We start from the raw sequence: 24,127 nt of genomic DNA, 5'->3' as shown, positions 1-24,127 counted from the left end.
TTTGGCCGATTGCCGGCTCTACCTGCTAGGTAGCCTAACGCTTTGGCGTACCTCCAAACGATTACATTCACTGAACTGTCAAAGATAAGTTATTTTAGATATCGCGACATTGAAACTTTTCGGTCGTCGAGATGTCACACCAGCCTAAGAACATATGATTTGGATCAAGTAAAATGGGTTTTATTTGTTTAAGAAAATGATTTAAACCTAATCAATGATTTTACTTTTAACGTGGACTTCGCTGTGAGCGTATACTATTTTATTAATTTTATTATAAAGACAAGATAACAGCTTAAACTAATGTTTTATGATGAAATCTGACCGTTGAATAATTGTACTTCTGTCGATATTGAACAATTAAGTTAGCAGATTATTTGTGGTAGTATTTAATTGGCTTCAATTCGGTAACAATTATGGCCAGACAGTAATAGCCAATTTATGTTGCAAGGATGTTTTGAAATGCTACCGGATATTCATACTGAATATTTTAATAGGCTTATCATCTGCTATTAGATGCAAATTGTAAATTTTGTAAAGGAATAAATTTTGAGTATCACTATTAATAGTAGAGAGAAGATAAATTAAATAATTCTATTGAACAATACCACTAACAAAGTAAATAATTATTTTGTATTTTATATGAACAGATTTCGATACGTTGATTGAATATAATGGCTGGAATTTTAAGTTATCTGTGCACTTTCAATTTATTTTTATTTGTTGCAACTGACATCGCTTGGCAATTAACTTCTATAATTAAATCGCTTTGCATTGTAGAAATATAATTAAAAACATAATTTCAAATTTACTGAAATAGTCTAATGTTAAATAAGAGCCGTGTCAGTTATGACGCAAGCAAGGTTAAAGAAAAGAATTGTTTAAACTTAAAATTTATTCGTAGCTCAAGAAAAGTTGACATCGACAAAGGAATGCGGACGCTCTGAATCACATTATCGTGTCCGTTGTGCTGCTAAAGTGAGTAGCGTGGGTTGAATCATGACAACGAAATCCTGTAACATTGATATAAAGTTCACGATCGGAGATCGGAGCTAGGTCCGCACAGCAACGTCAAGCGAGTGTTAGAGCGAAGCTATAGGTACACGGTATTAAATCCTAGTTTGGAATACTTCCTCGAGATAAGGGACTTTGTATGGGCACGTTGGAACTTGGCACCCACTGAGATGTGACGAAGGAGAGTAGTATCCTTGCTATACTTCTTGGTGCTATAGCTGTAGCCTTTTGAGAGGTAAGTTCTGAGAGCACGTTCGCCCCATGTCTGCGGGGTCGGTTTCTCGACTGGTATTCCGTGATTACGTTTGTCCATGTAGTTGATTATATCGTCATAGTAATTCCTTTGGTAATCGTAAAGGTAGTTGTACTGGAAGAATTTTGGCCTGTAAATAATAAAATATATATTGTAAACAAATGAGAAGACACATGAACGTATTTTTTTTTAAATCTTTTAAGCTAAAACAAATATTTAGTCTACAATAATTGTTCTGATTAAGATTGTTTCCTTTAAGCTATCATGTCGTATTAATTAAAACTTAGTCTATTTTTAAGATTTCATTTGTCACGCGTTTTTTTTAATTAGTAAATTCGAGAGTCGTACCTAACCCAATGTTTGCAAACAAGTCGCTTGGGGTCAGTGCCTTGAGTAATATTTTCTGGTGGTGGAGGTTCAGCCTCCTCAGCTTTGGGTTGATCTGGTGCAGCTCCTTCAGCTGCTGGTGCAGCAGTAGCGGCAGCAGCATCTGCTGGCTTCGCCGCTGCGTCTTCTTCTACCACATCATCCCACATCTTGCCAAGGATACTCTAAGATCGAAATACACCACCAATTATTTTATGTAATTACACTAACACTAAGACATTAAATCAAAACATTCACCATACATTCGTAAATCACTGTATCACAAACCTAATCGGGATTGAAGAACGTGTGAAGAGGTTGGGTGATCGTTAACGACTGCAGGCGTTCCCTGATGGCACGGCAGCCACCCGATTTATCTCCCTTTGACCCCACCTGACTGTCGTAAGCGCTGCTAGTAGGAGTGGTTGCCAATGATTTTCTGTCAATACACTGACCGTGCACCGCGAAGTTGTCATGGCTAATTACCTAGCCAATTTGTGCTTTTCACTTTGATGTTTACGAGCACAATGCGTTATTAGTAAAATGTTTGCCAATTGATACAAACTCATAATATTAATCTAAATTATAAACACGTAATTAGCACATATACTTTAGGGTATTCGTATATTTTATGAATATTATATATTTTTTAATATTGATGGTAATTTAATTCTAATATATTCCGCGATATAGCTTATGTTTACCTCAACATATTATACTTTACTATTTAGGCGTTATTACTAACGCTTTATATATAATACCTATATATACTATACCTTTATATAAAATGCAAATGAAAATATATGTAGACACAAATATGTATTGACTTTTTATGGGCTCTTATAACTGATTAATTTCTTAACCAGCAATGATAAATTAATGAGATACATTATTCAATAAATACAATCAAACGCGTACAATAAATCTATATTCGTTGTTACCATTCAAGATTATTAGTTGTTTTTTTAATAATTTTAGGTAAAAGCTGAGTAATATATTTGAATTTGTCCTGGCTACTGACATTGATTCAGTGCCAACATCGATAGACGACAAGATTTGTACTCTTGTAAATTTTAACGGCCGAGCCCGATTTCTTGAATTTTATTAATGATACCTTTTATTTTAATGCTTGTAGTAGAAAATAATTCAAAGATTTAAATTTATTTTTAATTAAAATTTAACTCATATTTATTGATTAAGAAATTAAATTAATTATCTTAATTACATTAAATAACAGTTTTTTTTTTCATTCGTAATCTAAGTATATAATTATGTATCTACTTTCAAATCTTTAAAAAATTTTATCAATCTAATTATACGAACATATTTTTTTAAAAACACGATTTGATCATTACAAAGACGGTCACAGGACTTTGGAGAAAAATACAAGCCATATTTAAAAAAAAGTCAGTCTAAACTATGAACTAAAACTATTTTCAAAAATCGCTGCATCTTTTGGTGTGAGTTTTATGTATAATAGTTCGTAAAAAAAATCTCATCTATTAGTACACAAGCCGTTCATTCGCAGACGTTGCCTACCGTGGATTATATACTAATAGTGGATTTCTCCGAAATGCGTTGCATCCTCCGGTATTAGTTCTATGTGAATTGGTTTAGTAGTTTTCAGACACGATTTGTTTTTATCGATAGTTACGATGTTGTCACCATGTAACATACCCTACGTTACGTATTGACAATGGTCTAATAGACAGAGGTGATTATTCAATAATTTCTAGACCGTAAATTAAATAGGGATTTGTGTATCATCGTGTTTACTAACATATTATGAATTAACGAAAGTAAGATTCGTCGAATGCCAAATGTTTACAAATATGTCTCATGATGACAGAATGTGAAAACTATTTTCAATGATAACTAATTTATTTAATGACGCGAACATTATAACATATTTTCACCAACTATTGTCGGTTTTTCTCCCTCGCTATATTGAAGGCTTGATCACTTGATAAGAAGTTATTACATTAAATATATATTCCTCTTCATCCAGCTATCCGCGCGCTATAAATAAATAAACTCAATGCTGGACAAACAAAATAAATCCGTTTTGACGCATGACATTTGTGAGCTTCTGCCAATCAAAATTCGTTACTAATGACAGAAATATTAAATATATTAACAGAGTTATATCTGAATGTTATCGATATGTTTAACTTTAGATCACTATTAGCATCACTGATGAATGTTATCGACATTTTTAACTATAGATCACTATTAGTACCACTATAAATAAATAAAATTGTTCTATAATGACTTTTTCAGAATATGGTTGTTGGTTACGTTAGCTGCAAGACATCAAAGAGATACAACCGCCTGGTATTTTAGTTAAGATTGTATTCCATTCTATTTATGAGTAATGTGGCTGATGTCCATACGATCTTTGTTTTTTAATTAAAGATGCTACCTGATGATAACTAGTGACCACTACCCATAGATTATATCCATATTTTTTAGCCATTCCTCGGCTCATGCTGGCTGATTCACCCTTCAAGTTGAAGCGAGTGATGAGCCAGTACAACAATGTTAAGTATTGCAACTTGACGGGAGAATATATAAGTACGGGGTACCTACTCAGAGGGGTTTGTAAAAAACCCTTCCACCAAGAAAACATTTCACTGCTGGACTTCCACTAATGTTTTTTCCTCTCCTTTTTAAGAGGATGTTTTGAAGTTTATTCCAGCAGATGGGCATAACGGGTTGGTGAATACGAATGTGACAGATTATAATGACATATATTATAGTCACTTTATTTCATTTGATTGATCAAATTCAAATTTACTTAGTATTTCCTCAGCCCGCGATTAATTTAATACGCTGGATAGAATTTTGCTATTAAGAAGCAGAAACTTATAGATTTCTTCAAGAAATGGAACAAGTATACTATATTGGTTGCAATATACATTAAGGAGTCGATAACAGTGATAATATTTCTCGTAATCATGAATCGTAATAAGTAACAACTAGTATAATACTTGGTTGATCATAGATGAAGTTTAAGTCTAAACCTAACAAAGCGAATTACTACTGCCGATGCTGACTAACGTACATAACGCACAATGCCTTGCATTCATTCAATCTTCAACTTCAGCTGATCGATCACTTTGTGTTGCTTTGTCCAGTTTGGCAAGACAGATACTATCTCATCATTCATATACGTTAGGCTACAAGGATCATAGTGATACCTACATATCGATTATATTTATGGCCTGATAGTACAGTCGGGGTAAGAAAAGGTTCGACACCTTAAGATCCATTTTCGTGTGCTCAGTATGAACGATAATCTGCTTTACCGATTGAGTATGACATTGCGTCGCAATGTCATAATAAGTCGCATCTTGCAAAGAGTAGAATAGCGTTTAAAAGCTATAATAATAAGAGATAGAGTAAAATAATATATACTCGCATCTAGTAAGCCTCTAATTGTTCCAGTCGGCTGTCGGTCGCCGTCAATCGGGATGATCATTACCAATTTTTCACGAATGCCCTTCCTGAATGCTCGTGTAACATTGGAGATTCGAACATTGTCTTGTCTCTTATAAAAAAGAGTGCATAGTAATAATCCTACTTCCTACTAATATTTTATAAACGCAAAAGTTTGTGTGTATGGATCTGGCTGATTTCTTTGAGGTATGGATGGATGTTTGTTACTCTTTCACGTAAAAATTACTGAACGGATTTTGATAAAATTTGGCACACAGATAGAATATGTACTGGAATAACATATAGAATACTTTATATCCCGGGAAAATATAACAAATAAATCTCTCGGGAACGTGGGTGAAACCACAGGACGGAAGTAGTAAATAAAATAGTAAAAATTAATAGTAACTATGGTAAAATTTATTCATTTAAACAAATCTTATTTATTTTATTAAAATCGAGTATATCCGCCATTCGTAACAATCACAGCTTGTAGTCGCTGTCGCATTGATCCAACAACGCGACAGTATATGTCGATTCCTGTGAAGCCCTCCCAGACACTTCGGTAATGTTCTACTACAGCTGCTTTGGTTCTATCGTTATTATTTATCCACCGCTGCACCATCAAATCCCATAGATTTTCGATAGGGTATATCCGCCGCTTTTGCAGGCCAACGAATCACCACCACTTCCCAGTGCCGATGGAACCACTCATCACACGTCACGTCATTACATTAACTGTCGACAATCGTTTTTATTCTAAGATTGCAATATATTGCAAGAAAATAAATAAAACTGACAGACTTTGACATTGACAATTAAGATATCATATCTACAATATAATTTAAATCTTGTAATGACTAATTAGGCCATAAAAAAGTTTTTATTTTGATATGACACTAAACGTAGTCCAAAGATGTTACACTATTTTGAACCAAGTTATCATACTATGTTGGTTTAATTTTATATGCAGTTATCTGTTTAGCGCTTTAGTTTCAAAAGGTACTAAGAGTTTACGACTTGATAAAGGAATGAATTTGAAAACTGACGAAGGTTTTCTTACTCTGACTGTACATCACAATTTAGAATGATGGAATAACAGAAGAACTGGTCCTATATATATTTATATAACTTGGGCTCATAAGATTCAATTAAATGTAAATCTAAAGAAATTATAGTTATTGAATGTCATTTTAAATATATATGAAGCACCAACTCGGCGACAGAGTCTTCAACAATGTTGGGATCATCCGGCGAGAAACAAATCTGCCAGATACAAAGAAGTATAAAAAAATTAACTGACATTTTATTTACAAAAGAGTTGTTTCACAAATCTGTAAATAAATTCTTAAAAAAAACATTTTTATATTTGATATAAGCCATCTCGGACTTTTTCTCAGTCTGAGATATTTATTTCCGAAATGGTGATTGATTTTTGACCATCAATAAGCACGTGTAACGCTGCCATTGACTCGTCGACGTTTGTTGATTTCCAATTAAAATTAGGATTATAGCTGAGAAATCTTTCTTGAAAGGATAATTTTACGTTTTATTCATCTAAATGGGGCTATTCGAGCAAGAAGGGATTCCAGTGGTGAGTCTAAAGAAGTACTTGAGTATTTAACCTTACAAAAAATTTAAACGAAAGGTTTTATTGGCTCTAGTTATATTAAATGAGTCTCTTTGTTCCGTAAATATATTTTATTTGAACGGTTATACTACATAATATCATACAATAATATTAAGTTAAACTTATTAACACATTAGCTATTTATTAAGAAATGGCAAACGGGAAGAAATGTCATCTAAACCTTTCTCTTGAGTCAGTGTGTTTATTGTAAAAAACGCATTAAAATCTGGTGCTTAGTTTACAGCAGCGCGCCGGGAGTAGTCTTAATTTCATACATGTAGTGATATGCATTAGATAAATTAACTTTTGTTCTGAAAATGCGGCACTTTACAAATATGCAGCCTCCGTACATAACATTTTTATTCACACACTTCAAACAAATTACAAAGTAACTGCGGTCTTGCAATGCACTTCTAAAAAAAATGTACAGTAAGACAAGAACTCACATAAAAATCATCGGAACATCGTGTGATAAAAAGGGATATACGAAAATGACATAATCATTTAATTAATATAACATTTAAAATTGCATCAAAAAGAATCAATAAAGCGTATCGCTGTAAGTCGATTTTCAACATTTCACGAGTCTGATAAAAAGTGTTTTATACAGAAGAGCTGATTTTATTCAAAATAATTTAATAATGTTATTACTGATTCGTTCAATATTGAGACAGAAATTTCATTTTATACGATGTATTTTTTTAATTATCTGTCCATCGCTTCCCGGTGTAAAATCGAGAGAAATATTTTTTTTATATACGAGTATGTCACCGTAAATTTTTAAATACCGTTATATCTATCTCATGAGATGTAAAGTGTCGAAAGAGTGTGAATCATCACTGTAAATCTATGTCTTTACCAATATTCAATATGTGAAAGTAACTCTGTGTGTTTTTAGATTTTGTAGGGAAATATCTTGAGTCCCAGAGAAGGACATAGGCTACATTTTACAATTCATCTCTCGAGGAGGTAAAGTCGGGGGATGTGACGATCTGTATGCTACAGGTAACGTTTTATAAAATTCGCGCGGGTAAAGCGAAACAATATAATATAATTACAGATGCTGTTGATTGAAATAAATATCCTAATGGTATTTAAAATTTTACAGTGATATATATAAATGATGTAAGTATACATATTATATTTGGTATATGCGCAACTATTTTATTCAAAATACAGTGATTTCAATACCATTTGAGGTCAATAATTCGTGCGTACAAGGAAATATTCTGGAAATCTTGGAGGGAAGCCAAACATGACAGATAAGTGCGACGAAGATGCATATGTATAACATAAGATAAATATAATTTCATGTAATTTAATTATAACATATTGTACAAATCTATGCGGTCTATGAAATGGTATTATTATATTCGAATTTTGTATGGTGGACTAATATTATCAATTATTTCAAGGTAATGGGATAACCACGTTAAAATAATTGACTATTTTTTACTCTATGACTGAATGAAAAACCCTGCAACGGCTGCCCTCTATTAGTTAAGTAGGGACACGAGATTGTTTTCGCATAACGTGATAGCTGTCTTCGAACTTCGCCGGAGGACCTGGCACATAACACAAAGTAAGGCGAAGAGAAAAGTGTAATCCGAAATTTCAAGCGAAAATTTGGTACTTAATTTCTTCACACCCAGTTCCAAGTTCCCTCACACTATTTGTCTACGAAAACATATTTATAAATGCATGTAGCGTCTGTAAAAGTAACCACAACATATATTTAGCTTATCATCATGAGGTTTCTTGCCATCATATACCAACTTCAGAGGGCAGGAACAAGAGCTGGAATGTCGATGTTGATAGGAGCAATTTTCGGGCCATTAAGAGTTAAGAGAACCGTGTTGTAAAAGCCTCGCGGAGATTAGGATAAAAATGCCTAGATGCAAGTAATCTTCCACCCACATGAACATTAAATGCATGCTTGAATCATAGCAGTGCCAGCAGAAGGCCTAATATCAATCAGAATACTTTAATTGTCTATACTGCCATCGCAATTAAAAAACACTATAATTAGAGCTACTTCTGTACTTAAGTCTTTATTTTTAATTAATAACACTTGAAATATTTTTGGTGTTTAATTTGTATTTGTATATTATAACTTTAGCACAGGTAATTTTCATAGGGATATTGTCATCAGCATTAAAAAGAAGGTATCAACCAGAGATTTAGCGCTTTTAACTTTGTTTAAACATGGACAAATCCTGCTTTCGTCAGTTTCACCTCTAGTTACATTAGCAAATTTATGTAGGTCAAATGCATATTGTGCCAAATATGGAACTAAATAAAAAAAAACAACATTTTTCTTTTATTGTTTTTTTTTTTTTCATTTTACCTGAACATCCCGTGTCTAGACTACAAATATGATCTGGAAATAATGTTTTTCTAAAAAAAAAAACATGCACTGTAGGGTAAAAATAAAAATTGTTTTTAAATATCATATTCCATAATGATTATATTAACTTAGTAATTCTATTCCTCGATAAAATTACAATGCCAATATGATCAAAATCAAAATCTAAGCATACTTTATTGAAGTAGGCTTTTACAAGCGCTATTGAATCTTCAAATAGTTTGGAAAAAGGAATACTATAATAATTTAGGTGTACGAATCGATAAAACAATTATAATATATTATGCTGTATATTCAGATTGGTATAATAATAGCAATAATATAACAAAGTTGTTGTATTGAAAGTTAGTTATATCTTACTTGTAAATAATATATTAGATCCTTACACATCATGAAATTAGCGTTTTGTCGTATTGACCACTTTGATCTGTCCTAAATATCTCCTCTTTGGTTAAGAATTCCAAATTCAAATTTATAAATTCACTTAGTTGGTACATTTGAGTTATGAAAACAGGAAAATGAAATGAATGATCATTTGTTTTTTCCTAATTATTTTTTTCAGGCTTCGGTGTAAGTGATAAAACTTTATTAATCCTCTTGAAGCAAATCGGGAAAGTAAAAAAATCTTGAACGATGGGTACCTCATGAATTGAGTGAATCGAACTTGAAAAAACGCGTCTACTGCTGTGTTACTTTGCTCAACCGACACAATAATGAAGGGATTTTAAATCGAATCATTACTTGTAATGAACAGTGGATACTGTACGATAATCGGAAGTGTACTTCGCAATTGCTGAACCCTGGAGATCCAACCAAATCCTGCCCTAAACGAAAATTGACTTAGAAAAAGTTACTTGTGAGTGTTTGGTGGACCAGCGCCGGTGTCGTTTACTACAACTTTCTAAAAACTGGCCAAACTCAGCAACTGCAAAACATGAAGGAAGAACTAGCTGCTAAACAAACGAGATTGGTCAATCGCTCTAGGCCACTGCTCCTTCGAATTTGGACAACTTCTTACAAGAAAAAAAATCAACTCTGATGCGGCAGTCCAAGCCGCCTTCAAAGAGCTTATTGATTATCGCTCCCATGGTTTTTTTTTAGTAAAGGGATCAATGAACTGCCTATGAGATGGCAAAAGTGTATAGAATACAACGGTGCATAATTAAATTAATTAAATATATTTTACAAAAAAATTGCTTCATACAAAACGACATTTTCATATGTAAGGACCTTATATTATTGTTGAAAGAAAACTTAGAGACGTAGTGAAATAGTGGCGCAAGATGGTCATTGATATGACGTACTATCGGGGAGGGTTTATCTTGGGTTATTTCGGTGGTAGATATAACTAAAATTGAAGAGACTACTTTTGATTCGGTCGAAGTTTTTTTTACTCAAATTCTAATTTTTTAAAGTATGTTAACGTTTCGTATTTTAACGTTTATTATTATTAAGGAACAAAAATTTCTTTTAAAATGGAAGGTTCTGGCATCGGGATAGGTCTTTCGATTTCTTTAGTCGTTTAATGGGTTTGATTCTTGAGCGTCACGTCGTCGTAATATTACTTGTGTACTTTTACCGGCAACCGGTGCTTATATGGTTTCGTCCTCCGGACTATAAACGTGCTGTAGCTCACTTTGGTATGTCGATTAAATTGAAGTAAAATATCATCTATACGAGTTGAAGAATCTGGCTAAAAAGTTCAAAAAAGGTAAAAGGGGTAAAACGGTACTTCATGCATTACTTAGTCGGTTTAACTTTTAAAATCGTAACTGATTGTAATGCATTGAAGCTTACAAAAAGGAAAATGGACCTTATGCTCAGGGTTGCTTGTTGGTGGATTTATGGCGCCTTATATATCACCAAGGATTTGACTTTGTTCCGGAGGATCGCAATGGTTCTTCTTCTCTTGGCGATTTTAAAGGCGATTCTCACGAGCGACAGGTTAGATTCCGTGGATATGGCTTTTATTCGTAAATACACTGCCGTACTCATAAATAGCAGCAAATTTTAGTATTACTATTTTTTTTTCGAATTCATATTTTTGATAAATATGCAAACTTATTAGATTAATCTGAATTAAAATTTCAGGACTGAGTGTGAGAGAGTGTATGAACCATTAAGAAGGAGGCTTAAGGAAGCGGATTTCACCCATTTAGAGTCTGAAGTGCAATAGGCCTCAATATTGTACACCCATGAGTGTAGGTCATGTTTCAATGGTGCAGATAGTCGCAAAAGAGTCTATCGCCGACGTAGGAAGATATATGTATCTTTAAAGCTGCATTGAGAAGCGTGTTTCTTTTGGAGACAGTTGGTGTTTGATGTGGGGTGGCATTTCAACTTGTGTTCATCAAAATGGTAGATCGTTTGACGGCACAACGCTATATAACAGGTGTTTTAAAAGCACACGTGGTACCTTACATGGGATTAATAAGCGAAAATTTTATAATAATGCTCGAACCCACGCCGCTGAACAAATTCGATCGAATTTCTGGAGTTGTAGATATTCAATCTAGTTTCTCGCTAGGAGCAGCAGCTTGCAGTGAATTGTGGACTATTTAACCAAAAGAAGATAAGGACGTTGTCATGTTAGTTCATATTAATGTACAGAAATTTAGACAAGTGGTCAAGAAATTGACGGCGCCGGTCAGACGATGTGACGTGAAGAAAGATAATGACGGGGAAGAATGTATGTCTTCAATTGTCACGGCGTTACAAATTAAATAACAGTTGCGTGCTTGTTTATAAAATGTTTTTGTCATTACTTATACACATATAATTAACACTTTATTAATAAGTGTTTTTTTTATATTTCAGTCTATGGCCAATTAAATATCCGAATATATTTATAGTTAAATATTATTGAATATCTCAGGATCTCTAACAATATATTAAACTGTGCATTTGGCGACTGGTTTAAGTCAATTAGCCACCTAAAGCTCTCTACTGACTGTATTGTCCATCCATTAAGATATGTATATCCATTTATTCCTCCAGCCCGACTGTAAGGTGTCTATTCATAAGCAATTGTAATACTGATGACTATTTGTTTGCTCCATGAGTTATTTTGCAATAATCATAGAGCTCCAAAATGTAACACATCTGACATCGTTAGAATTATCACTATTTCCAATCAGCGCATATGGAAGAAAACGTTCTATTCATTATGCAAATTGATCTTTAGTCATCGTTGTATTGTTGTCAATGTATTTAACGTTGTTATTTTTCATGAAATCGGAACATTACTGTATTTTTCACATTTTGTTAAAAATACTAGAGCGATGTTCGAGGTTAATTTTAGTATCAATAATATCCCAAAAATCCCCAGTTCTTTTATTATTTAGGAATTCACAAGTTTTCATAATATTCTCTTGCCAAATATAATTATATTCAAATTAGAATTTGCACTCCTGCACACTATCTCATAGTAAATTTAATTGTCGGCATGTTAGGAATTTGGGGCAGCTGTTAAATTGAGGGATATTTTTGTAACGATTTTTAAAAATATTCTTTTTTTTATGTAATAGATCGGTGGACCGGCCCACCTGATTTTAAGTGGTCACCACCGCCCATACACATTGGCGCTGTTAGAAATATTATCATCCCTTACTTCGCCAATGTGCCACCAACGTCTGGTAATTAAGATGTTATGTCCCTTGTGCCAGTAGTTACACTGGCTCACTCACCCTTCAAACTGGTATTGTTGTAGTGGTAGAATGATGATGATTCGGCTAATGGGTGGGTAGTACCTACCCAGAGGTACTACCCACTTGTACTACCCACATGGTAGTACCTCTGGGTAGGTACTACCCACTCATTAGCCGAATCATCGGGTTTGCAGAAAGCCCGTTATACGTAAATTAAATATCGAGTATCGAGTATTTGAATATAATATAATTTGTATTAATACTATTTGTTAATCTGTAAAAGAGTAATAAATTCCATCTGATTCGTATATTTTTAGTTTTATGTTCAAAATATTTTTTGCAAATAAATATATCATAATATATAATAAATAAATTAATTCAACTTACTTGATCGTTATATAATATTATATTAACCTTTTCGTCCCATCTATCGCTTAAATCAATTATTATTAATTTGTCAGTTACGTCCCATTGAGTTAATAAGTTATCTTAATATAGATTAGTCAAGCCACAGAAGGAACAAAGACTATTAAACAACTTTAACATAGAATTAACGCGATATCATCGGTTAAGGTTACCCGCATAACAGTAGTCTGGTGGAGCGAACTCCAAACCTTCTCCCCAAAAGGGTGAAAATATGATGATTCAAGACCTCCCTTGGTCTTGAATTATCATATTGCTGTATCGAAATAAATTCATAGTAATCTAACAAGGCCATGATATCCCACAACCGAGCATAGAGTATAAAAATCTGCGTAGACGAAGATAAGTGGCATGATTAATATATTATAGTTTATGGTTTAATCCTTTTCAGTATCTACTCGACTATATCATTAATGTACACCATTATTCGGTCAGTTAGATGCCACACAGGAACACTAATTACCGATAATATCCGTCGAGTAGTTCATGCCGTCATATTCTATAATAATTAAGTTATATTATTCGAGGAGACGTGTAATACAATGAGGACAATTATAATAACTATCCAGAATATTGAAAATAAATTGTTCTATACGTAAATGGTACATGGTCCTTCAGACATTTAATATTTAATGTTTGTAGGTATGTCGTTTATTATTTAATGATAATGTCATATTAATTCATTAAAAATATTATTAATATATTATCGTAGCGCTTCTTTATGAATTCCATTTTACGTGTTTGTTGAATTTTTAAAAAGACCTCGAACAAATTATTTATTTAGTTTGCTTCAGCGAGTAACGATTGACGTTTACGTTGCAAAGTATTGACGAATAATTTGGCTTCAATCATTGAGTCGGGCCGGTGCGTAATGCATGCCAATGCTATAAAGGATGTTATTTATAGTTACAGATTTCCGAATTTATTATAAATTCTGTTTTTATAATTTTCAAATAATTAACGTTAAGTATGAACTTCATATTTTATTAAAAAGAATGTGTTGATATTGAAAGAAATATTTAAAAAAATAAATAATATACGAAAACATTAAGTTGTAAGATTTGAAACACACACTCAAGTACTAGCAGGTGACGTTCATTATAATAAAAAAGAAGAACAAGCTTTATGCAAAATTTCGTTTTTATGTTGAATAGTTCCTTCGTGTGGAGCTAATTCTGGGTTCATGTTTATTATATCATCATCATGCTTTGTCATCGGATCTGAAACAAGATGTAAAATTTTAATTCTGTAAAAACGAAAGTTTTACCTAAAATAGCATTGCAAGTTAAATAAAATCATGCTATAACGAATACTATCTTTAAAAATTGAATAAAGTTATGAATTACTTTAGAAGTACTCTCAATATAATGTTAGATTTAATTTATATATTAATATTGCAAATTGTTTTTGCCTCTGAGTATTTCATTTATTTACTCTTTTTTGAGCTTATGTAACGCATACCAAAATGTAATTGATTTAAATTTAATCTACATTTTAATTGGTCGATGCCAGTAGATTACACGATAGGCAACCAGTATTTAATCAGGATTAGTGGATCTGGTTTGGTTCATAATTTTAGAAACAGTCGGTTAATCACATAAATAAGTAAAGGTAGACGAGTATAGAGGAATTTATCGATGTTACAACAATATAAATACTCAATACTAAAATAATATACACTTGTTAAGTATATTTTACTCTATTTTACAAAACAATGTTCAAACAGGGTATGGAACTGTTCATTCCATATTCTGCTGTGCCGATCGGTGGCAAGTCCCAGCCCTGGTTTGGTCGTTTCTGCAAAACGGCCTCACGCCGAAAATGGGAACGTTACCATGACTGGGCTAACGCATCGGCGTCTCGTGATGTAAAGACCAGCGCATTCAGAAAGGAATATAACTTTGCCTCTAGGTCCTTCAAAAACGTGATTGCTAAGGCGAAGACGGAGTACATTGGCAGAATTGGCGAGAGACTAGTGCGTCTCCCTTCAGGAACACGTGCGTTCTGGTATCTCGCTAAAGCTGCCTTAGGGAATTTCTGTCAGCCTTCCTTTCCATCTCTGCACAAGGACGGTGACTCATTGGCCCATACTGCGAAGGAGAAAGCTGATCTTTTAGGCTTTCTCTTCGCGGCGAAATCGACTCTGGATGACTGAGGAAAGTCACCACCAACAATTCCGCGGTGTGATACCAAAATCCCGGAGGTTAAATTCCGGTAAAGTGCAGTTCGTAAAGCACTTCTTTCCTTGGATATTCAAAAGTCGAGTGGACCCGATGGCGTTCCTCCAATCGAGCTACGGACTTGTGCTCTCGAGTTGGCGCCGGTCTTAACGCGTCGCTCAGCCGTTGATCTTCTAGTTTACCTTATTCATAGATGGGCGGAAGCAGTTGAGAGCAAGGGGGATGCATTAGCAGCCAGTTTGGACATAGCGAAAGCTTTCGATCGCGTGTGGCACAAAGCGCTTCTTTCGAAACTTCTTTCCTATGGGCTTCCCGGGAAATTATGCAATTGGATTACCAGGTTCTTGGCAGATCGGAGCATCAAGGTCGTTGTCGACGGTGCATGCTCCGACCAAAAATTCGTCAATGCTGGTGTTCCACAAGGCTGCGTTCTATCACCCACTCTGTTTCTTCTGCATATCAATGACTTGTTGCAAATCAGTAACATTCACTGCTATGCAGACGACAGTACCGTAGACACCTCATACACCGGCCGTGCTAATATTTCTCGGGAAAACGTCGAAAAAAACCGGAACAAACTTGTGTCTAAAATCGAGTCTTCGTTAAACAAAGTCTCGAACTGGGGCCGGCTAAAACTAGTCCACTTCAACCCCAAAAATACGCAAGCTTGCGCGTTAACCGCCAAAAAAACACCATTCGTCGTATCTCCACGATTTGAGAACATTCCGATAGCCGCCACAGCTAGTATCGGAATATTTGGCGTTGATATTTCAAGCCTCGTTCAGTTCCGCGGTCAATTGGAAGGCAAAGCCAAATTGGCAACAAAAAAGCTCGGTGTGCTCAGCAAGGCAAGACAGTATTTTACGTCGGCACATCGCCTAAGACTATACCAGGCGCAAATTCGGCCTCATATGGAATACTGCTCTCACCTCTGGGCGGATGCTCCCCAGTACCAGCTCCTTCCATTTGACCGTAGCCAACGTAGAGCAGCTCGAATTATCGACGATCAAGCCCTTTCTGATCTGCTCGATCCTTTGGCTCGATCAGTCTGCATCTTCTACCGAATCTTCCACGGGGTATGTTCCGAGGAATTGTTTGGATTAATCCCGGCAGCTGAATTTCACCTTCCGACATCTCGTCAAAATTCTAAATTTCACCCGCACCACCTAGATGTACGAAAATCCACAACAGCGCAATTTTTAAGACATTTTGTGCCTCGCACAAACACTCTGTGGAACCAGCTTTCGCCAGCGATTTTTCCGAACCGATACGACTTGGGAACCTTCAAAAAAACAGCGTATTCATTCCTAAAAGGGCGGCAACGCACCTGCAACCCTCCTGGTGTTGCAGAGGTCTATGGGCGGTGGTAATCACTCATAACATTAAAAAAATATATATATATCCAATATTTGAACCAAGAAAAGCTTACAAAAAAACAATTGAATGTCTGGGCTAAATTGAATAAAACGACTACGTTTTAAATTTAGAATATATCATTATAAAACAATAGTATAACTATAAACTGTAAAAAAAAATATTAATTAGTAACTAGTTATAAATAAGAATTCTTAATATATAAAGTTTGTAGATATATGTCGTGTCAAAAATATTTTCTTTCTACTTTTCTGTCTTATTTTGTTATGATATAGCATCCCTACATTAATTAGCTGGGTTTTATCTTTTGGTAAAAACAAATGACATCACCCTTTCACGAGAGTTTGTTTTACGAAATATGTCGTCCCCAATTAATCGAGTTTCGACCTTGTCATTCAAATGAGCTCTAGTCTATATTTGATCCATCGTGAGCGGTAACGTTAACAAAAAAAAATAGCCCGGTAACAAACAAATGTAAAATGTAATAAGACTGATTTCAAATAAAAATACTAAATGAAATATGACATTTATTTTAATTAGTTGGTAAAATGACTGATGGTCTATTGAGTGATAAGTGGTCACCACCGCTTTATAGTATATGTCTATCGAAGTATCTGTATATGTGTATTACGACCTGGCTCATTCACCCTTCAATTTGGAACACAAGAATACAAAATATTGATGTTTTACGGTAGACTAAATTACGACAGGCTTGCATTTACACGAGGGTACACCACCACTTTCCATCTCTCTCTTGTGATTCTTTCTCTCTCATTTTTATTAATATACTTTCATTTTTCGCTTCATTATTAATTGACGGCCATCATATCTCCATTTATTTGCGACACGCCGATTACTGCTAGGAACCGTAGTATTAAATCCAACTTTGAACTTATGAGTTTATTATCTACTTGACTATGTATCTCTTAGTAAGCACAAGGGCAGAACTTTAAATTTTCAAATAGTGTTCATCGAACTGAATCATTGGTATAGTAAAGTAAAAATTAATAGTCTGTAGATATCCCACTGGTGAGCTAAGAGCTCTCCTGCTTTTTTTTGTGGCAAGGCTTGGAGCTCATTTCAACACCATACTCCAAAGGTGATTGGATACACATGTGGCAGATTTTGATGGAGGTTTCTTCGTGATTTTTTTCGTCACCACCACGCACGTTCAAATTATAAATACAAATTAAGCACATTAAATGTTATTGGTTTGGCTGGGTTTAGGCACGTGATCTTCGATTAGAATTTGTGCCTTCTAGTCACTAGTATACCGAGTCTTGGTATACTTTAAATCCTTGTTCCATAACCAGACTTAAGCCACCGCTTGTCCATAAATGAGTTTCCGAAGATAGAGATTAATTTAATTAGCCGTATTGCTTAAATTGCATTTACATTACATTTAAAGGGTACAGTATATTTGAACCACAAACAATGAAATATCATGTTTGTTAATAACATCGTACGGATTATAATAAAATGATAATTAAAACCAATAATCCGATTAGTACTTAGTTAACATTAACTACTAAAGTTAGTAAATAGCAAATCCGCAGAGTTTGTGTAATATAAAACCTCAACGAACAGTCAATATTAATGAATTTAATATTATTAGTATAATCGTAATACAATCCTTTTGTTTTGAAATCGAATATCGATCTTTCATACTAAATAATTTCTTCTCAGTAGATAGTTTTATAATTTGTTCTTTATTTAAATATTTCTTATAATTTCATTATTTTATTTTACATTGTAAAACAAAGACGTTATGTCAAGTCAGATTTTCAGACGGTTTTCGCCTATGGGAGGAGGATCAATGAGGAAGGTGTTTCGTAAAATGGCTGAAATTAGACTATGATTGTCTAAGATGTCGGGATAAATCATGCCAACTGGGTGCTTTACTGGCGTGCGTCGCGTATTTGAGTATTATTTTGAAATATACTCACGTACCTCATACGGGTCAAGTAAAAATATTTCTTTTATCATAGTTATCACAAACGAGCAACGAATACTTGTACGTGACAATTTAGAGACCGTTTTTCGTATCTATAATTAAATCCCGTCGACATTAGTACATTTGTTTCTTTGAAATCATAAAACATATTTAAGATTTAAGAAAATCATTAAATACATAGATCATTTATCTACTTAGTTATATTAATTGTGAAAAAAATAAGTACAACGCGTTGATGTTTTTACATGATATTTGCATTAATAAGAAATTAAAGTAAGTGTGGTTGATATTTGTTTTGGTTTTTATTAAAAAAATAGAGGTTCGTTGACCTTGCTCAATTGGGCATTCCTGATAAATATGTCCCGCGTAAGCCTCACACCCCCTGCGCCCTGTAATTACGGAGAAAAGTGTCACAGGCCCGTTGAGCACAACGTCTGGTCCCGCACTGATTTATTAGGCGACATAGAGGTTGTACTCAACTGGTGACAGCTGTAACTGCAAAGATCATCTACTTCTATTTTCTCTATCATCTCTTCTGAATCCAACTTGTATATCGATTTAAATAATAATTAAAATAATTATTTAATTGCGACGGCTGCCATAACCAAGGGCTGTGTTATCAGAAATCGCATTCGGTGATTTAGATTCAGGTTTTAATAAACTACGAATTAACCACCCGCTTTAAATAGGTAATTGTGCCATAATTTGCACCCAAAAGCCCGTATAATTATATTTATTAGGCAACTGTTATTAATACCTCTAGTCTAAAATGTATGAATTAATATTAATATAACTGAATAAATTCCTGAATTTATAAGATATTAATAAACATATGTAAATTAAAATCCTAATGATGTTCAAATAACAATTAAAAATAGTCACTTTACAAATCATGACCGCGCGGTATATCTTCACGAATGCTATCAGCAATTCCCCGTTGAAACGCATCTCGGATCCTCTGTCACCAGCGGAGACAGTTAAGGACAGTTAAGGAAATATCAAAACAAAATGTAATATTTAAAATTTTGTTTAAATATTTGTAAATAAAATATGAGAACAAGATGTATTCATTCAAATAACTGAATACGTCGTTTTACGAGATTCACACAATTCGAGGTAACAAAGATATGAAAATAAAACGACTACTCGGAGGTCCACCTTAAAAATTAGTAGTACAAATACATAATATATCATTATTAGTATAATTATAGTATACATTCACTAATAGGACAGGTATAATTAAACGCTAATTGTATTGAGTTACATAATTAACTAAATCTATCATAGACATTTCAATATATGGCATTACAAACATACTAGTGTAAGACTGGCGCTTTCATTTGTTTAAAAAAAACTGTTCAAATATCGATTTAGATGTTTTTGTAGCGACAAAGGAACTTATATAATATCTTAGAACGAATACCTCAATTGTGCAAAGATAAGTTATACCCTGTACAAGACAGCTTGATCTTTTTGACAGATGTAAATTTTTCTGATCGACATAACTTTGCAATGACGAACATATTATTTTCTTAATTTAATGATTTTAAAAATTTTAAAAATATTTTAAAAAAATCATATAATACAAAAGTTCCTAAAGATTCAAGCGTTATCCGACAATTTTAAGACTCTTTCTATTATATATTATTTGTTCAAAGTAAAATTTAAATAGAAACAATGAAAATAATAGACGCTTGTACAATGTTACATCGGTCGGACGGTAGGGAGGCGAATAACAGGCAGTAACTGCTACAAATATCGATTACAAAAAACCTTATTAAAGATCATTGTTAAGTTATTGTTACGAACGGGGGTCCTTTTGGTTGGAATACCTTTGGCTAGTGGTTGGGCTCTCTTTAGCTGTTTGCTTTTTCGAAAAATAAGTTAATTTTTTTTTAAATTCTAATTTGAATTACGCATTCCATCGTTCCATCGACTGTTATATATGTTATATTTTCTGTTTCTCATCACTAGCCCGTCTGTCAAAAAGATCAAGCTAACTTGAACAGGGAATAGCATATAATTTGAACAAGAATAATGAATTCATGCGTGGTCCATAAAACATTAATCACGCATTATTATATAGCACTAATATATTTTTAAAATATTTCAAATAATATTAAACAATAAATAATCCTCAAAATGTATTTAATATGGTATGTTTATCGTATAAAAACGTATTATTTACATGGCATAGGTGTGCGGCAAATGGGATGGTAAAGGTAAGAAATGTTACCAATTCATTACATCACCAATGGCATCAATGTTCGGAACTAAGACGTTATGTCCCTTGTGCCTGATATTACACTGGTTCACTCACCTTTCAAACCTATACACAACCTTATTAAGTATTGCTGTTTGGCGGTAGAATAATTCAAGAAAGGGTTGTACCTAACCAGATGGGCTCGCACATACCACTAACTATATTTTTTTTCATTGAAAATTAAATTAAATACATGTGAACAAAATATAATCTGATGACCCTGGATTTTAAATCTGTAATATCTTCGAAAACATTCATTTTAATTATGCGTTTTAAAAGGCCAAATTGATCTGTATATTAAATGCACAACGTGTTCGTAATTAAGTAGTTAATAACGTAATTTCGTAAATAACCCATTATTTATAGTAACAAGTATCTAAAGGATTAAAATTGATCAATTTCATAGGATTCAGCCAGGGTTTGCAATGTAAGCGCAAAAAAATGTGTTTATTTACGACATCACATTAGAAACCTTTGAAATAATCATTTTTTCTCTACTATATTCCTCTTGAATCACTATCCATTAAAATCAACCGCATCAAAATCCGTTCCATAGATATAAATATCTAAGTATACATAGGGATAGACAGACAGCGGGAAGCGTCTTTGTTGTATATGTAGTAATAAATCGTAAGTATAAGTAATATAGCTGTGTGATGATTTCAATAAATACAATCTAAATCACAGCATTACCAAATATATTTATTTAATATGAGAAAGTAATCTAAGTGAGTTTTTATTGAAAGTAGGTTTTAAATGTTGGAAAAGAGTAACTACTGAGTTTATTGCCGGTTCTTCTCGGTAGAATTTACATTCCGAACGGTTACAGCTTCCAGCTTCGGTAGCAGTTTACTTGAATGAAGTATATTTTGATTTTGTTTTATTTTTGATTTTGAGTAAATAGATAAAAGCCAAGATAGTCCTCTAATTATATTAATTAAATCTTAACTGAAGATTGAGGATTGAACTCCAGGCAAGTCGGGCAACCTCTGACCTTTCATGTGCTTAATTTGTATTTATAATTCATCACGGGCTCAGCAGTGGAGGAAAATATCTTGTAGAAACCTGCACGCATTGGATGTAAATCTTTCAAATATCAGCCCGCTTCATGCGGGTTGATATTCTTGGCAGTTTTCCCCGTTAAATCGCTATAAAAAACATGAGATGTGAACATGGCGTATTTATATAGTTTGTGCAAACTTTTATATGTATTATATTTTTAGGAACGTAACACCAGCTAATCGCTGCAGTATTCTTTAGACATCGCCGTATCTTGTAATATTTCTTGACTGGCTCGTTGGTCTAATGGCTAAATATAAAGCCGCAGATCCCGAAGACCTGGGTGCAAACGCCAGGTCGGACCGATAAAAAGTTATTGATTTTCTATCATAAGATTCTCAGTAACTGCTCAGAGTCCTGTCACAGTCCTGTGCTTGAACTCTTTACGGTCGTGTTGAATTTGACGGATAATGAGAGTAAGGGATCAAAAAGTGCACCTGTATCTCAGGTCTCTCCTGAGATTGGACGCCGTCGCCATATTCCGTCAATACGACATCATCATTATCTTGCAAAACTTATTGCAAAATTACTGCTAACCATCCGGTATGCTTAAACAACTTCTAATATTATACCTTTACTAGTACTTCATCTGATCCTGCGTTTAATCTGCATAGGTACTCTGCAAAATAACTCTAACATTCTCTCCTTAATTAAATTCTCAAATAAAACAAATTTATCTGTGATTTTTTGGTTGTACAAGCAAGAAGTTTATAATGCTGCTATAGTGCTCTTTATTATTATTTACTTCGCTCAAGCATATTCGATAAGCGGTAAACCTAAATCTATTGATTATGTAGAAATATTAAAAGTACGACGATCAAATCGAAAACAGATGGTGGATCAAGTTGAAAGCACAACTTCTTTTTATATTATTATACTAGCTCAGCCCGCGACTTCGTGCGCGTTGTTTGAATTTAAGTTATTTGGATATTGTAGCGTGATTTATTTGATTCTATGTATAATTCTAAAATAAAAGTAGCCTAAGTTACTCCTTATTAATTTATTCCTTATTAGCCGGAACAAACAGACAGACAGACAGACAGACAAAAATTGTAAAACATGTTATTTTGGTATATGTACCGTGTATTTAGTAAAAATGGTTTATTTTAATTTTACAAACAAACACTCCAATTTTATTATATGTATAGATATATATTATTCCAACTTACCATCAACATGTTTTCTGTGCCAATTATAAATAAATTACCAACTGTGTCTTTAGTTCCTGTTACATGTGGTATACCCATATGTCCACTTTTCTGATAATTTTTCTTTATTTCTGGAATATTCTTTGCTTATATATAGCAATCCATAGATCAGGAAAACCTTTTTTACATTTACTTAATTACATATTCTGCTATTTAAATCCCACATTAACCCAAATTATTCCATACATTTGTAATCACACCTTTATACTATTTTTGAGTGATAATATTTTCGCTTCTTAAAATTAAACAAATTATTCGCGATTGGTATGGTTATTTTATTATCCTCACAGACGTTTCCAAATCAACTGATAAAATTGCTTCGGACCAGTTGTAATTCTGAATTATCCAACACATTATACTGTGATCTAAGACTGATGTTATATGATAAATCCTGATTAGAAACTGGAATGCGTAATGTAAACTCTTTTGAATTAAAATTGTAGAAGCAATTTATTTACAGTAGTTAATATTGGAGTAGTTTACTTGGTGGTAGGGCTTTGTGCAACTCCGTCTGGGTATGTACCACCCACTCATCAGATATTCTACAGCAAATAACAGTACTTAGTCTCAGTGAGCCAGTGTAACTACAGGCACAAGGGACATAACATCTTAGTTCCCAAGGTTGGTTAGGTTAGGTTAGGTTAGCGATTGGAATGGGGTACATGTCAGTCACCTCCTCGTGGTGTACCCTGGGCAACGGGGCCGGCTTGAGCTTGCTCGTCGGCCACGGCTAAGACTGGCGGGAGGGATGCCGCGGGGCCGCTCCTGGTACGTCCCTGATCGGCGACAGGGCGGACCATGTGAGTGGCCTCGTTGGCTAGGAGGGAGTGGGAGGGCTCGCTACTCGAGCCTCCCAGGTGTTTTACACCGGCGGTCAGCGGCGGAGCCTACCATCTTATCCGCCGCAGGGCGTCAGCTTCGTTGACGCCCAGCCTCCAGTGGCGGACTCGGGGGAG

The 24,127-nt window shown here is 34.0% G+C and overlaps 1 protein-coding gene across 3 annotated transcripts in view; it reads right to left on the bottom strand.

The window, feature by feature from the left end:
• Positions 1-874: 874 nt before the first annotated feature.
• The window catches only part of LOC113403121 (flightin), a 137,901-nt gene continuing 114,648 nt past the window's right edge, over positions 875-24,127 (bottom strand). Inside the window, exons 1-3 of one of the 3 annotated variants that reach the window (XM_026643574.2) lie at positions 1,919-2,206; positions 1,613-1,815; positions 875-1,394 (exon numbers count right to left, since the gene is read on the bottom strand). In XM_026643574.2, coding sequence (XP_026499359.2) covers positions 1,091-1,394; positions 1,613-1,800 — 492 coding nt within the window. In that variant the 5' untranslated portion in view covers positions 1,801-1,815; positions 1,919-2,206 and the 3' untranslated portion in view covers positions 875-1,090. Of the gene's footprint in view, positions 1,395-1,612; positions 1,816-1,893; positions 2,207-24,127 lie in introns of those variants that run through there. The other 2 variants (XM_026643582.2, XM_064220242.1) reach the window with 2 other exon arrangements.

The sequence above is a fragment of the Vanessa tameamea genome, chromosome Z (assembly GCF_037043105.1).
Source record: "Vanessa tameamea isolate UH-Manoa-2023 chromosome Z, ilVanTame1 primary haplotype, whole genome shotgun sequence".
In the NCBI taxonomy this organism is placed as follows: Eukaryota; Metazoa; Arthropoda; class Insecta; order Lepidoptera; family Nymphalidae; genus Vanessa; species Vanessa tameamea.
The sequence above is the reverse complement of the archived record's forward strand: the minus strand, read 5'-3'. Positions and strand labels throughout refer to the sequence as shown.